Source organism: Nerophis lumbriciformis, linkage group LG19, assembly GCF_033978685.3.
Source record: "Nerophis lumbriciformis linkage group LG19, RoL_Nlum_v2.1, whole genome shotgun sequence".
NCBI classification, from domain to species: domain Eukaryota; kingdom Metazoa; phylum Chordata; class Actinopteri; order Syngnathiformes; family Syngnathidae; genus Nerophis; species Nerophis lumbriciformis.
The window spans coordinates 18,455,966-18,470,813 of record NC_084566.2 but is presented as its reverse complement, the minus strand read 5'-3'; the positions used below and the strand labels follow the sequence as shown (position 1 = coordinate 18,470,813).

The window sequence follows — 14,848 nt, the reverse complement described above, 5'->3', positions numbered from 1 at the left end:
ATTTTTAGTTTTTTTTAATGCATTCTAAATATTAAATAAACGTAAATAAAAGTCAGCTTACAGCAGAGCCAATGGGAGCTCCACTATTCCGCCCTTAAAATCCCATAAATAACCATTCAAAAAGCGCTAACAAAACTCCATTTACATTTCGTGACTTGAATATTAACCAAGTATTACCATAACTATAAGCGCTAACACAGACAAACTATTTAAAGCAGCGCCATGATCACATCATTGTGTGTCAATGTTTACATCATCGAGTGGTCTGCTGCTTCCTTGCTTCCCTACTCCCTGTAAGTTTACTGTAGATCATAAATCATGCCTCTCACCTGCAAAGTAGATGGCTGAGAATATAATCCGACAAGTTGGGACACATTGGCGAGCTTTTAGGAGATGGTAATTATGAGACATTTTTCATCTAAATGGGAATACATGAACATCCTAGCAGTCAGGATCCTAATAACAGCAGACCACGCACAGTAAGTGATGTTTTATTATGTTTGTTGGCTTTCATAAAGTCTGTAGGGAGCAGAAATCAGAGATGAAGGAAAAAAAATGTCGTAATGCGTTTTTTTAATGAATGCGCCGCGTATGCTTAAAATGATCAAAATACGTAAATAATAAATGTTATTAAATTAAATGTGCCCGTTACTACAGTACATATACACTTACATCATGTATATAAAACCCTAATGGAGGTGTTTGGATGTTTTTGTTTCGATAGGCATAATGGAACGGTTCCCATAGAGTCCATTGTAAGCAGACTTTTGATCGAATTTATTTAATATTTAGAATGCATTAAAAAAAATCCATCCATCATCATGTCTTTCATAATGACTGTAAACAATAGGCAAAATTCCAAAAAAAAAAGTGCAGTTCCCCTTTAAAGCTTGATTGTGGCCGCCGTACTTACAAACCATTATAAATGGACTTATTTTAAATTGTTGAAAAATTGTACAATATGGGACCAGGGCCACCCTGCCCTAAACGGTGAAGACGCACTGCGCATAGGGTCCTGCGATCTGTAGAGGTGCCCCGTTTTGTCAATTGATGAACAACAGGGCGCTTCATATGACATTTTACATCAAACATATATTGCCACACGCTTTCCACTTCTTAATTGTTAGTGTATCTTGTGGTGCACTGTAATAATAACGGTCTTGAACAACGGAAGGTAAAGAGTTCAAATCCAGGTCAGACTTATGTTTTAATGAGGTTAAAATAGTTTTTGTTTAATATACACTTGAGTTTTAATGATTCTAAAGTTAATATCTTGCACAAAAAAATCATGAATTAGTTTTAGGACAGAACTAAACAACTAAAAATTTTAAATTCCAGTTTGATCAAAAACGTACAAAATTGTTTTACAGAAAAAAAAAGTGTGATTTTAATTTTTTTTATTAACATTTAAAATGCAATTCTGCTTTAAATGCACATTTGTATGAACTAGCTAAAGTGTACATATGTGGACACTATAAATCATGCGTGCCCAAACTTTTTGTCTCCAAGGGCCAAATTGAAAATGTGCAAATGAGCCATGGACCAAATACAGCATTTGAAGCATACAGTAGCCCCATGAATGAGGAGTTGAACCCCACACCGCCATATATAACGTAGTGGCGATCATATCATTCGACAAATGGCAACTGTTAGCTTTGTGGACATGTCATCAATTATTGTGCAAGCTTGAAAGAGCTCAAAACGAAAATATATTTGGGAAGCCCCCCTATGGCCAATTGAAACGACTTGGCGGACAAAATTTGACCTGCCTGCCCCACTTTGTTCGCGCCTGCTATAAATCATTTGTTCATTCCTCTTGCACGCGGAGGGTACACTTTGTCATCTTCTTTCTGCATTGATTTTTCCAATAATTTGTCAACCGTCTGTACTTCACCAGCTCACAAGCGTGTTTATGAGAAATTAAAAAAACAAAACAAGAAAAGCGTTTCAGCATGAGATTTCATTTGTTGGGAGTTTTTCAGGTCAAGTGCACGCCTTAAAGCACACACACAGCCACAGAGTAAGAGGATGCAAAATAATGAGCTCCTTGTCATCACTGCTTTGTGGTACACACTTCTAATTTGTGATACACAGTCCCAAGTTATGCTACGTATTCCCAAACATATTAGGGACTGGTACACAATCAAATAAGATCAATTACAAAAGCTGTACTGAGTTGAGCTTTAACATTTCTTCCTAAATATGAATCTACAGCATCATTTTAAGGATGATGCTAAGAGAGTGATCAATTTTTGTCCTAGGTGCTTGTTATTTTGCTCTCTGATGTGGAGGAAGAAGACAAGCCGGCTCGGTAATTCCGTTCTATCAGTTGCAAAGTGCAGGCGTGCTTGCGCTACATATATAGCATACACACGTTTCAAATTGCTGATGATGGGGTCACTGCCTCGATATGCTGATAGGACAAAGAGGAGGAAAGACTTAGCATCCTCCCTCCCAGACACACACAGAAGTGGTAATGACTGTATTTGCTGCACATGGAGGTGCGCATGTGATGCTTTTAGTGCTGACACTCACTCTCGATGATGTCGCCCAGGCCCTGAGCGTACAGTAGGTCTTTGAGGCGAGCCACTTCCTCTTTAAGCTCACGCACGAGACGGTTGCTCGGGTCCTCATTGATGACGGCGTTGCAGCGGATCTGTTTGGCACGATCGGCGTACCTGCAGGAGGTTTTCGGACGGATAAATGCGCAAAGCATTTTAAAACGTGTTCATGCAGTTGATGAGGCATCCTAATAAAAAGATTCTGGTGAATGGATTTCTTGAAAATATTTGTGGGAAAAAACTAAAATAGTGAAGAAAAATAACCATATTTTAAAAACATTAAAATGTATATTCCTCATATGTTGGATTTGAAATATTGTATAATTTCTTAAAACGCCTTGTTCCATTTTGTATGCTTAATGATGTTCTAGTGTTAATAGATTGATAATAACAAAATCAGAATCAGCTTTACTAGCCAAGTATGTTTAACATACAAGGAATTTGACTTGGTAGACTGTGCTCTCTTTGTTTAATGCAAAAAAAAAAACATAAGAAAAACACAAAAACTTAAATGTATGATGAGTAATAGGTTTTTTTGCAGGGTAAGCGCTTGAATATTGAATAAAATGCCCTAAAGTGATAATATGACAATTATTTGTAAAGCTAAATAATTACTAGATTCCATCCATCAATCTTGTAAACCGCTTATCCTCATTATGGTTACGGGTAAGGGTAAGCTGGAGCCTATCCCAGCTGACTTCGGGCGAGAGGCGTGCTACACCCTACACTAGATTACAAATATAGAATATAATTTAAATAGTGGTTTATTTGGATTGTAAAGGTTTAAAAAAGTGCTCAAACAATGAATAAAGTGCCTTAAATCGCTTGAAAATATAACAATTATCTAAGGCTTGTATTATTTAAGACTAAATAATAGCCTGATAAATATATCAATATTTATCACTTGATTAATATCCTAGAATATAATCTAAAAGTACATCATATATAGTAATAGGGGTTTATTTGTATTGTAAATGTTTAATACATACAGTACATAAATATGTATACATACATATGTATTTATATATATATATATATATATATATATATATAAATATATATATACATACATTTATATACATATATGTATATAAATATATTTATATATATATATTTAAATATATATAAATACATATACAGTATATATATATATATACATATATAAATATTTATGTATATAAATGTATGTATACATATATTATGCACATATATGTATATATGTATTATATATGTATATATATATACACACACACACATATATATAGGCTAAATAAACAGATGATTATATTAAATAATATATCAATATTTGAACATAATATATAAATATAAATCTAGATAATGATTTAGAATATAATTTAAATGTATAACATACTGTACAATAGGGGTTTATTTACCTTGTAAAGGTAAAAAAAAGTGTCCAAATGTTAAATAAAGTTCCCTGAATTAGTTGAAAATATGACAATTACAGTATCTATAAGGCTAAATAATTGCTTGTTGGATGGTAAAATTATTTAAAATTCTGGGCACAAAGCTGCATGAAATTTACACACCAAATGAAGTAAAATAATTGCCTATATTCCAAAAAACACAGCATATATTGTAATACTTACTAAAACTAGCAGTTGAATGAAAATATAATAATAACTGTAGAATAGTTATTTGTGTCTGTATAAAGTTATTTTTTGCAGAATTAAATACAACTAATTGTTACATGTTCCTTCTCTCACCGCAGGGTACTTAGGGTTTCATCGTAGTTGATGTCGGCAGGGCTGAGAGCAGCCACCATGGCCGTACGAGAGTTTCCACCTAAAAACAAGACAAATGCAAATACAAGAAAAATCCAAATAATTCAAATTAAAAAGGCTTGCAACTGAATGCACACACCTAAGTTCTCCCTCAGCAGCCACGTCAGGACCGAATCTCTGTATGGAATAAAACTCTCCGCCTTCTTCTTCTTCTTGTTCTAAAGAAGAGTTTGAATTTGTTGAACAAATATACAAAACAAAAAGACATGTGCAATGTTTGATTTACTAACCTTGTTTGATACTGAGCCCTGTCAAACAACAGGGGGAAAAAACAAAGAGTAATTGGAATAAGAGGATATATACCGTATTTTTCGGACTGTAAGTCGCAGTTTTTTTCATAGTTTGGCCGGGGGTGCGACTTATACTCAGGAGCGTCTTATGTGTGAAATTATTAACACATTACCGTAAAATATCAAATAATATTATTTAGCTCATTCACGTAAGAGACTAGACGTATAAGATTTAATCGGATTTAGCGATTAGGAGTGACAGATTGTTTGGTAAACGTATAGCATGTTCTACATGTTATTTGAATGACTCTTACCATAATATGTTACGTTAACATACCAGGCACGTTCTCAGTTGGTTATTTATGCCTCATATAACGTACACTTATTCAGCCTGTTGCTCACTATTCTTTATTTTAAATTGCCTTTCAAATGTCTATTCTTGGTGTTGGGTTTTATCAAATAAATTTCCCCCAAAAATGCGACTTATACTCCAGTGCGACTGATATATGTTTTTCCCCTTCTTTATTATGCAATTTCGGCCGGTGCGACTTATACTCCGGAGCGACTTATAGTCCGAAAAATACGGTACTGCAATAAATGTATATGTTGCTTTATAGCATACCAGCTCAGCTAAAGCAGAAATAACTTTGCCCAATGTTGTCAGAGATTTGTTGATGTTGGCTCCTTCCTGAAAATGAAATATATAAAAGTTAGACCTCATGTTAAACATTTAAATGTGAACCGTCAACACAACACTTCACCTTCAGTCTGGTTCCTTTGGCTCCGGTGGAGTCGGCCCGTTCGCTACCAGCCAGGTCCACCAGGCTGATCTTACTGACCTATGATGACATAAAAGGTATTTTCAGGATAAAACACTACATTGAAATGAACTAAGGATGTCAACGTTAACGCGTTAATGCATGTGATTAATCAATAAAGAAATATTGCGTTACCATAATGAATGAAGATAATCACAGTGTTTGCACAGGCAGTGACCATGCCCCACGCCAGCCTGACAATAGTTAAGAGCGATGTGCTCTGCGCCCTTCAAAACAAACTCAGACGGAACTTTAGATAAAACTGAGGTAATTCCATTATGGTTTATTAACTTTATCATCGGCGCACCTCAAGTTGAAAATAGCATCTTAAAGCAAAACATGAACGTTAGGATGGCGTCACTAGTATAAATGCTACATGGACATCAGACAGAGGACAACAAACTATGCTGGATGAGTTGATCTGCATTTACCACAGATAAATTAAATAATGTATTTTCGAAATGGACAGCCGCCACACGTAGGGTACTTAACATCTGTGAACACCGAGTGCTGCAAGATGTCGTTCATGTCGCCAACTCGCGTCATACAAACTAGAGGTAGTTTGTACAAAAAAAGAGACCAGCGCTGTCATCTGAAAAAGTAAATAAGCGTGTTTGTGTAACCGAGGGTTTGTAATTAGATGACGCTCAGCAGAAAAGACCAACCATAACAAGGGAATCGAGAGGCAAGTTCTCGATTGACAACCGTCATGTCTCTCGTCAACACACTGGCTTCTTGTCAAGGCACCTTCTTTCACGCATGCACGCACACACACACACACTTCCGGCTTTACAATAATAGCGTGACACGTCACTTCCGGTCCAACTGCGCCAACAAAATGAAAAGTGGCTTACAGTTGTTTAAACAACTGGTTAAAGTAAGGAAGAGTAAATGCAGAATGGTGCACTATACGGCGTGGCGCAGTGGAAGAGTGGCCGTGCGCGACCCGAGGGTCCCTGGTTCAATCCCCACCTAGTACCAACCTCGTCATGTCCGTTGTGTCCTGAGCAAGACACTTCACCCTTGCTCCTGATGGGTGCTGGTTAGCGCCTTGCATGGCAGCTCCCTCCATCAGTGTGTGAATGTGTGTGTGAATGGGTAAATGTGGAAGTAGTGTCAAAGCGCTTTGAGTACCTTGAAGGTAGAAAAGCGCTATACAAGTACAACCCATTTATCATTTATCATTTATATAAAGTTGTTTATGGGTGTCTTTATTACATTATCTAATAATATACTGTATATCTGTACCTACTACCCATCCATCCATCTTCTTCCGCTTATCCGAGGTCGGGTCGCGGGGGCAGCAGCCTAAGCAGGGAAGCAGACTTTCCTCTCCCCAGCCACTTCGTCCAGCTCCTCCCGGGGGATCCCGAGGCGTTCCCGGGCCAGCCGGGAGACATAGTCTTCCCAACGTGTCCTGGGTCTTCCCAGTGGCCTCCTACCGGTTGGACGTGCCCTAAACACCTCCCGAGGGAGACGTTCGGGTGGCATCCTGACCAGATGCCTGAACCACCTCATCTGGCTCCTCTCGATGTGTAGGAGCAGTGGCTTTACTTTGAGCTCCCCCCGGATGGCAGAGCTTCTCACCCTATCTCTAAGGGAGAGCCCCGCCACCCGGCGGAGGAAACTCATTTCGGCCGCTTGTACCCGTGATCTTGTCCTTTCGGTCATAACCCAAAGCTCATGACCATAGGTGAGGATGGGAACGTAGATCGACCGGTAAATTGAGAGCTTTGCCTTCCGGCTCAGCTCCTTCTTCACCACAACGGATCGATACAGCGTCCGCATTACTGAAGATGCCGCACCGATCCGCCTGTCGATCTCACGATCCACTTTTCCCTCACTCCTGAACAAGACTCCTAGGTACTTGAACTTCTCCACTTGGGGCAGGGTCTCCTCCCCAACCCGGAGATGGCACTCCACCCTTTTCCGGGCTACTACCTAGTTTGCTATATTATTGCAGAGACTTTCAAAATATGCACTTAATTCTTACTATACTTATTGTCACCAAGTTTTGAGCAAATCTATGAATTGCAGTTAAGTAAAACATTAAAAAAAATGTTCTTCTATGACATTCTGACTACCAAATTGACACACATTAACATTTTAAGCAAATTAATCACAGTTCAAGAGTGTTATTAATCTGATTAAAAAAACAATCACTAAAACGAATGTAAATCCCCGGGCTTAACGTGTCTGCACCTTTTCTGATGTGTTGTCACTCTCAGAGTCATATTTCTTCTGAGTGAAGATGATGTTAAAGACGGCGTGGGAGCGGCTGCTGGTCTCGTTCATGTTTGTAGCAGCAACGGTCCTGAAAAAACACACACAGTGCTGTGTTTGAGATGCATTATAAACAGTACAAATTCAAACCAGTTAAAGGAACGTAACCTTATTATGTTGTATTAGCTTTAAAACAACGGCAATGTACCAGTCAAAAATATAGAGACTCTTTCCTGTTCATTAGGATAGGAAAGCGTCTCCATACTTTTGACTGGTATTGTACACTGGCACGGACTAAAGCGGAATAGGTTGCATGGCTCCCCTTCATTACAGTTATAGAACAGACCTGGGCAAATGAAGGCCCGTTAAGCTTTTCAATCTGGCCCGCCGGACATTCCCAAATAATCTTTAAGATGGAAACTGTAGTTGCCATTATGATGTGCAGTGATGTTTTCAAATGACCGTAAGTCTTGAACTATACAACGTATTTCAATGGTTGGAATCTGCGCTTTTGCATGATATACTAGTTACTATGGTCATCTAAGTCACAGCAGCTCAGACAAGGCACCAAGCAGTGTGGGTGGGGAGCGTTTCCACAGAGTGTTTCCAGAGCGGCCAGCCTGAAATGCGGGTGTCAGGGACAGACGCAGAAGGAGATTTTTACAACAAAGTTCTAAAGCTTTGTGATATATCAGATGTATCAGATAGTAGGTGGGGGTTTTTTATCCTTCACGTTCATATTTTGCAGTGTTTGTTGCATTTTTGTTGCGTTTCGCTTGATTGTAAAATATGTCGATCGAGAGGGGGTGTGACGTTCATATGTTGTCAATATTCAGTGTTTTATCGTTCATAGTTAATATTGTAAATCCCACATTCTTTATTTTCATGTACATTCAGGGTGTCTCATTCAATAAAAACATTGAAAATTCCATTCCATTCTTTAAGGCGGTCTGTCATAACATTTTTAGCTTTCAATCAGACATTATTGTGAGGTTTTGTATTAGTGTTCCTAAAAATAGATATACCGGCCCCCAGACACATTTTTTTCTCTAAATTTAGCACCCCGAAGCAAAATAATTGCACAGGCCTGTCCTAATGTTACTGTTAGAAGTGTGCATTGCTTGCACAATAGCCTTAATTTCAAGACACGACTTGAAATGATTTACTTGCATCAGTCTAACATTAATATGCATATAAAAGAGTATGTCCTCTGTGGGGGAATCTTTGCATATGCAAATAAAGAATTTAAAATAGTAGCTATGGGGTTTTATTTTTCTAGAGCTGTTTAGTTACTGTACATTAGAGATGCGCGGTTTGCGGGCACAACCGCGGAGTCCGCGGATTATCCGCGGATCGGGCGGATGAAATTAAAAAAAATTAGATTTTATCCGCGGGTCGGGTCGGGTCGGGTGGTTGAAATAGAAAAAAATTAGATTTTAAATAGATTCAGGCGGGTGGCAGTTAAACCAATTCGGAAATATATATACATAGTTAAATGTTGTTACCCACATACGAAAAACGAGCAGGCACCTGCAGCATATGCCACAACAGAAGAAAAAAAAAAGAAGAGATGGACACTTTTACGGAGCGGAGAAGGGACGCCTCGCCGGGGTCCGGGACCGAGGCCCCTTCCCCCGAGAGGGCCCCACCGGGAACCGTAGCTGAGGCGATCCGCGAGAAGGGCCCGACGCACGTCCAGGGTCACCACCGCGCCCACCGCACCGACACCCCGCCTCGTCCGCCTTCGCCGCGGCCGGCGTCACGCGCAGCAGGTAAGCAGCTTACCTGCCCGCCACCCCCGTGGCCGGGGGCTCGTAACAGGGGTCACTCCGCGCGCTCCGCCCGCGCAGCTTACCTGCCCGCCACCCCTGTTGCCGGGGGCGCGTAACAGGGGTCACTCCGCGCGCAGTGCGCTCACGAAAGGGGTGGGGCTCACCCTGGTTGATATAGACAGCAGCTAGGACGGTGGCCATGGAAGTTGGAACCCGTTAAGGAGTGTGTAACAACCCACCTGCCGAATCAACTAGCCCTGAAAATGGATGGCGCTGGAGCGTCGGGCCCATATACCCGGCCGTCGCCGGCAGCGAGACGCGCTTGGAGGTGCGCTCAGCGCGGCTCCCATATGATTGCGCACTGGTGTGCGTCTGGGTCGTGACAGCGTGGCACGCGAATGTCTGTGCTGCATTGGATCAGTCTCCTTTCTTTAACAGGCAAAAGCTTTATAACCTCACTAATGCCTTGCATCGTCTATATTAGATATATAACAACGGGCGGGTGCGGGCGGATGCGGTTCTGATCAAATGTTAGATCGGGTGGATTGCGGATGGTTGACGACTTTCTGATGCGGTTGCGGATGAAATAATTGCCTATCCGCGCATCTCTACTGTACATCCAATTTCCATCAAATAGCGAACCAACTTCAACTGAGTCAACAAATGCATGATCAACTTTTAGTGGCTTCATGAAGATTACACAACAGGCCGAGACAGAGAGCTAACAATGATCTCTTACTGTTGCTTTAAGGTTACCTTGCTTTGTTTCCAGAGTCCATCAGGTCCTGGATGTCATTGTAAGATGTGACGGCCAGTTTGGACAAATCTTCCACATAGGGTCCCATCAGCGGGTGCTCCCTCACGCGCAAGTTGCCTTTGTTTTTGGGGTTCAGCAAGTCGCGGACCCGCTCACAGTAGATTTCCATGTAACTCACCTAAGTGGAGGAACCAGGCGACCATGAATATATCATCTTTAAACCTCTGGAGAATACATAATTTAATAGCAGTTAACTGTTGCCAGGACGAAAAAGTCCTCGGAGAGTTTAAACGGTATAAAAAATGTGTTAATTTTTTTTTGTTGTACTTTTTTTGCTCAAATCTCTGTCAACATCGGGCTAAGTAGAAATAGCTAACATGTCATGTTGTTTTGTTGTTTGTTTACATTTTGAATACGCATTTGTTCTAATGGTCAGTTATTTTATTATTAAAATCAGTTATCATCCTTACAGTAAATGTTAAAGGGCTCGGGCACTCGGGTAAAGATATACATAGGATTAGGAACAACACAAATGTGATTAATTGTTTTATTTTAAGCTGTGTCTGATTCCAAACCTAATAGCCGTTGAGTATCATGGGACAACAAAGTCATTAATACCATAATAATTAACATTTTAAACGTTAAACGACACAGTCATTATATTACATATTTTAGAGAAAAATATGGAGGGAAAAAAAATCCAAAATGTGTTTATACACTTTTGGCTCCCTGAGGACTTTGTCCTCCTGGTCAGGACTTTAATTGGCTAACATTATTTCCCAGTGTATTGTTGATGTATGATAACATTTAAAACAAAAATATTAAAAATAAAAATAAGAAAAAAAACTTGGGAAAAAATCATGCCATTCGGAGTACCACAACCAAAGCAATGGCAAAAAATATAGCAACAATAATTGACCTGAAAGGCTGAAAAAGTCCCTAATATACTAAGGGTTAAGCTATATTTATAAAGATCACCAAAGGGGGCATAGTATTTATTGTTTCTTTTTTTTATTTAGTCTTCTCTTGATTATTATTGTTTTAGTATATCATTATTCTTATATTTATTTATATTTATTAATTGTTGTGTTTGTTGTGATTATCATTTTTGTTACGATTGTTACTATCCGTTACAATCAGTTGAGGTCTTGGATTTACATTAATTCACAATATAGATAATTTCCACTTTTGTCACACCTTGAGAAACTTTTAGTGGAGATTTCTGTCTATAGTGTCATTCAAGCCCTCAACTGACTCAGGATCTGCAATCATTTCCTCCAGATTTGGTCCAATGTTCACAAAGTACTTATTGAAGCTTTCAACCAGTTCGTTCAAATTCTCATTTTTTATATTTCCATCTGAAAAGTATTTAGGATAATCCTGTTTAGCGCAATTTTTAATAATGCGATTTAGGATGGCCCATGTTGCTCTCATATTGTTTTTTTCCGGTCCAACAATTGACTGTAGTATTCTTTCCAACGTGTTCGTAGTATGCCAGTTAGCGTGTTCTTATATGTTTTGTACTTGTTTTCTGGCTCGGTAGATCTTTGCGTAATAAATGTTCTATATAATGTATTCTTCCTGTTGCTAGCATTTTTCAATCCTTTTGTCATCCATGGTTGATTGTTTTTCTTTTGCTTCTTACTGAGTTGTTTCAATGGACAGTGTTTGTCATAAAGCACCTCGAAAGTATTAAATTAATTACCATATGCATCATCTACATCATTTTCACTATATATATTGTTCCAACTTTGATCTCTCAGATCATTCTTGAAAGCTGTCATACTTTGTTCTGTGCATATTCTTTGAAATGTCTTTTTGTAATCAATGTTCCTCTTTTTGTAGTTTCCGTCAGAAATTATGAAAACTGACAGATGATCCCTGATGTTGGATATTAGCAAATCACTTGTGGTATTATCAAAATCATTGGTAAAAATATTATCAATAAGTGTGGCGATGTGTCCTGGGATTCTGCTTGGCCTTGTGATTTTAGGATATAAACTCAGGATGTACATTGTGTTTATAAAGTCATCTATGGACTTGTTAGGGTTCAAGAGGTCAATGTTGAAGTCTCCACATAAGAAAGTTATTTTTTGACTGATTTCAGTAAACGTTGCCTTAATCCAGTTCTCAAACATATCAATGTTTGACTTAGGTCTATCTACAGTATTTAGACAACTGATCAGTACGTTTTTGCTTTTTTTCATGACATATTTCAGTGGTTATACATTCAATATTATCAAAAGCTAATGACATATTTTTTACCACTTTGTAGTTTAAAGTCTTCATCACGTACACACCTACTCCCCCTTTGTTCTTGTTGGTTATGTTGATATCATTTAGTTCATATCCTTCCAGGTCAAAATCCATTCCTTTTCTAGCGTCTATCCATGTTTCTGAGATAGCGATAACTTTAAAGGGTTCGTTGAATTGTTCTACAAAATGCTTCACATTATTATAGTTTGCATACAAACTTCTGCTGTTCAAATTAATAATCGATGTTTGTTAATAATAATGTTTGTTGTCCATTTTAATGTTTCTGTTATATTGTTCGTCTGTATAATAAAAACAATTATTTCTGTAATGAAAGAAAACATTTGTATCTGGAACTAAATCCTTACCTAATTCCGGACTATTGTGCTCTATGCTGTTGAAGGTTTTCAGTTCCATATATTCCATATACCGTATATTACCAAATAAACGCCCTTGGGCAAATAACTGCCCATGTCCTAATAGCCGCCCGGGGTCTGACCCCATTTTGTCAATTAACCGCCTCTTCCTAATAACCGCCTACGTCCAAATAGCCGCCCATGGGCTGTTATTTGCATAATTTAGATTAAAATGCTACTGGGGTTGCGTTTGCTGCAGTATTATTGTTTTGATGGTTTTATAGAGTACTTGGTACCATAATTTTATTTTTGCTGTATGCTGCTTTATTTAAAACTTGGAGTACTGTAGCCTTTATTTTATTTAAGTGACAGTATTATTGTTCTGTTTTGATGGTGGGTTTTATACTTGGTACCATAATTCTTTTTTTCCCAGTAGGCTGTTTTATTTAAAAAGTTTATTTATTTTTAGTATTGGTATTCTATTTGACAATTGTTGCACTACTGCCATGTTGAGGCCTTGTTGATCTCTTGTCTTTTGATAGCCTACCTCATGTTGATCTCTTGTTTTTTTGTTTGTATGTTTACAATAGCTTTTACATTTAAAGTTTTTTGTACGAAAAAAAAAATACTGGACAGTAACCATAGTAACCAAATAATGGCCTGGTGCAGGCTGGTGCAAAAATAAATAAAAGCCTTGTGCAAATAACCGCCTGCTTCTTTTAAACGCCTGTCTCCAAAATCGATTTTGTGAAATAAACGCCCGGGCTACTATTTGGTAATATACGGTATTCATTATATTAAATAGCTACATTACTTGTGGCCCTTTTCATATCTTTTGTTCAGAGTTTTATTAGATATGTAGCTTTAATGGTCTGCACAAAATCGACAAGTCATTCCATGTTCTTGCAGAAAGTTGGACATGAGCTCACCTCAACAGAGTAAGACATGCTGTTCTCATTGTTGCTGTCACTGATCTTGGTAAAAAGGTCCTCACAGAGCTGAAGAACCAAAACAGTCATTTAAAACATTTTGGTTTGTTTGTGAATGTGTTTGACTGGAACATTACTAAACAATATTGATAACAATACCAGAGGTATGATGCCCTCTTGGTCCCTCTCCTGTCGCCCCATCATTGTGTAGCTTTTGCCCGACCCGGTCTGTCCGTATGCAAATATGCACACGTTGTAGCCCTCGAAAGCATGAAGCAGCATCTCCTCGCCGATGTCCTTGTACACCTGCATCTGCGAGGCATAATTGATGTCTTCTGGCTGCAGAGAGAAAGAAAATGTGTTTTGAAACAAATAATATGCCATTGTACTGTCACATGCGACTGTATGTGGACACTGACCGTGGTGTGAGACCAGTAAGAGTAGTCAAAGTTGAAACTCTTGTTTTCTTTTGGCTGTTTGGGGTTCAGGATTGCTGCAATAAATAGAACACAGCATGTGAGTAGTAAAATACATCTATTTTAATATGTGTGATGTAATTCTAACAGTTTTAGGGTTACTATCATGTTCTTTTTTTTCCAAGCTTAAATTAGCACATTTGATTCCATTAATAAGGTGTAGAACACAAATGATGCCTATTTGTGCCATCCTGTGTTTTATACAGTATCTCACAAAAATGAGTGCACACCTCACACTTTACAGTAGCAGCCATAGTGCAGTACTTTAGAGTAGTCTTGCCTACAGTCTAGCATGGTATGGTAGCATTGTGGTCTGGAGCTGCATGTGTGCTGCCCACACTGGGAAGCTGCAGTTCTGATCCCGTACCTTGGTAAACTGGATTGCTTACACAAAACATTGACACGGACAGAATTTGGACATCATGTATGGTACGATAGCATTATGGTCTGAGGATACATGAGTGCCGCCGACACTGGGGAGCTGTGGTTTTGATCAGCTCCCTTGGGACTCTGGGTCGCTTACACAACATATTGACATTTTGGACGCAATTTGGTTATAAGCATGGTATTCAAACAATCAATCAAACAATCAAACTTTATAATTACAGAGAAGCTAGGTGAAGAAACACTATCCCTACAGCCATGGCTGATAATCCCTCATTCAGAGG

General features: G+C 38.8%; 1 protein-coding gene across 13 annotated transcripts in view; it reads right to left on the bottom strand.

Annotated features, from left to right (window-relative positions):
- The window catches only part of kif1ab (kinesin family member 1Ab), a 60,765-nt gene that overhangs the window by 36,408 nt on the left and 9,509 nt on the right, over nt 1-14,848 (bottom strand). For 7 of the 13 annotated variants that reach the window (XM_061979416.2, XM_061979417.2, XM_061979418.2 and 4 more), the window contains exons 3-13: nt 14,124-14,197; nt 13,864-14,043; nt 13,705-13,773; nt 10,166-10,344; nt 7,617-7,728; nt 5,358-5,435; nt 5,219-5,284; nt 4,597-4,614; nt 4,446-4,524; nt 4,289-4,367; nt 2,536-2,678 (exon numbers count right to left, since the gene is read on the bottom strand). In XM_061979416.2, coding sequence (XP_061835400.1) covers nt 2,536-2,678; nt 4,289-4,367; nt 4,446-4,524; nt 4,597-4,614; nt 5,219-5,284; nt 5,358-5,435; nt 7,617-7,728; nt 10,166-10,344; nt 13,705-13,773; nt 13,864-14,043; nt 14,124-14,197 — 1,077 coding nt within the window. Of the gene's footprint in view, nt 1-2,374; nt 2,414-2,535; nt 2,679-4,288; nt 4,368-4,445; nt 4,525-4,596; nt 4,615-5,218; nt 5,285-5,357; nt 5,436-7,616; nt 7,729-10,165; nt 10,345-13,704; nt 13,774-13,863; nt 14,044-14,123; nt 14,198-14,848 lie in introns of all 13 variants that reach the window. The other 6 variants (XM_061979413.2, XM_061979414.2, XM_061979415.2 and 3 more) reach the window with 1 other exon arrangement.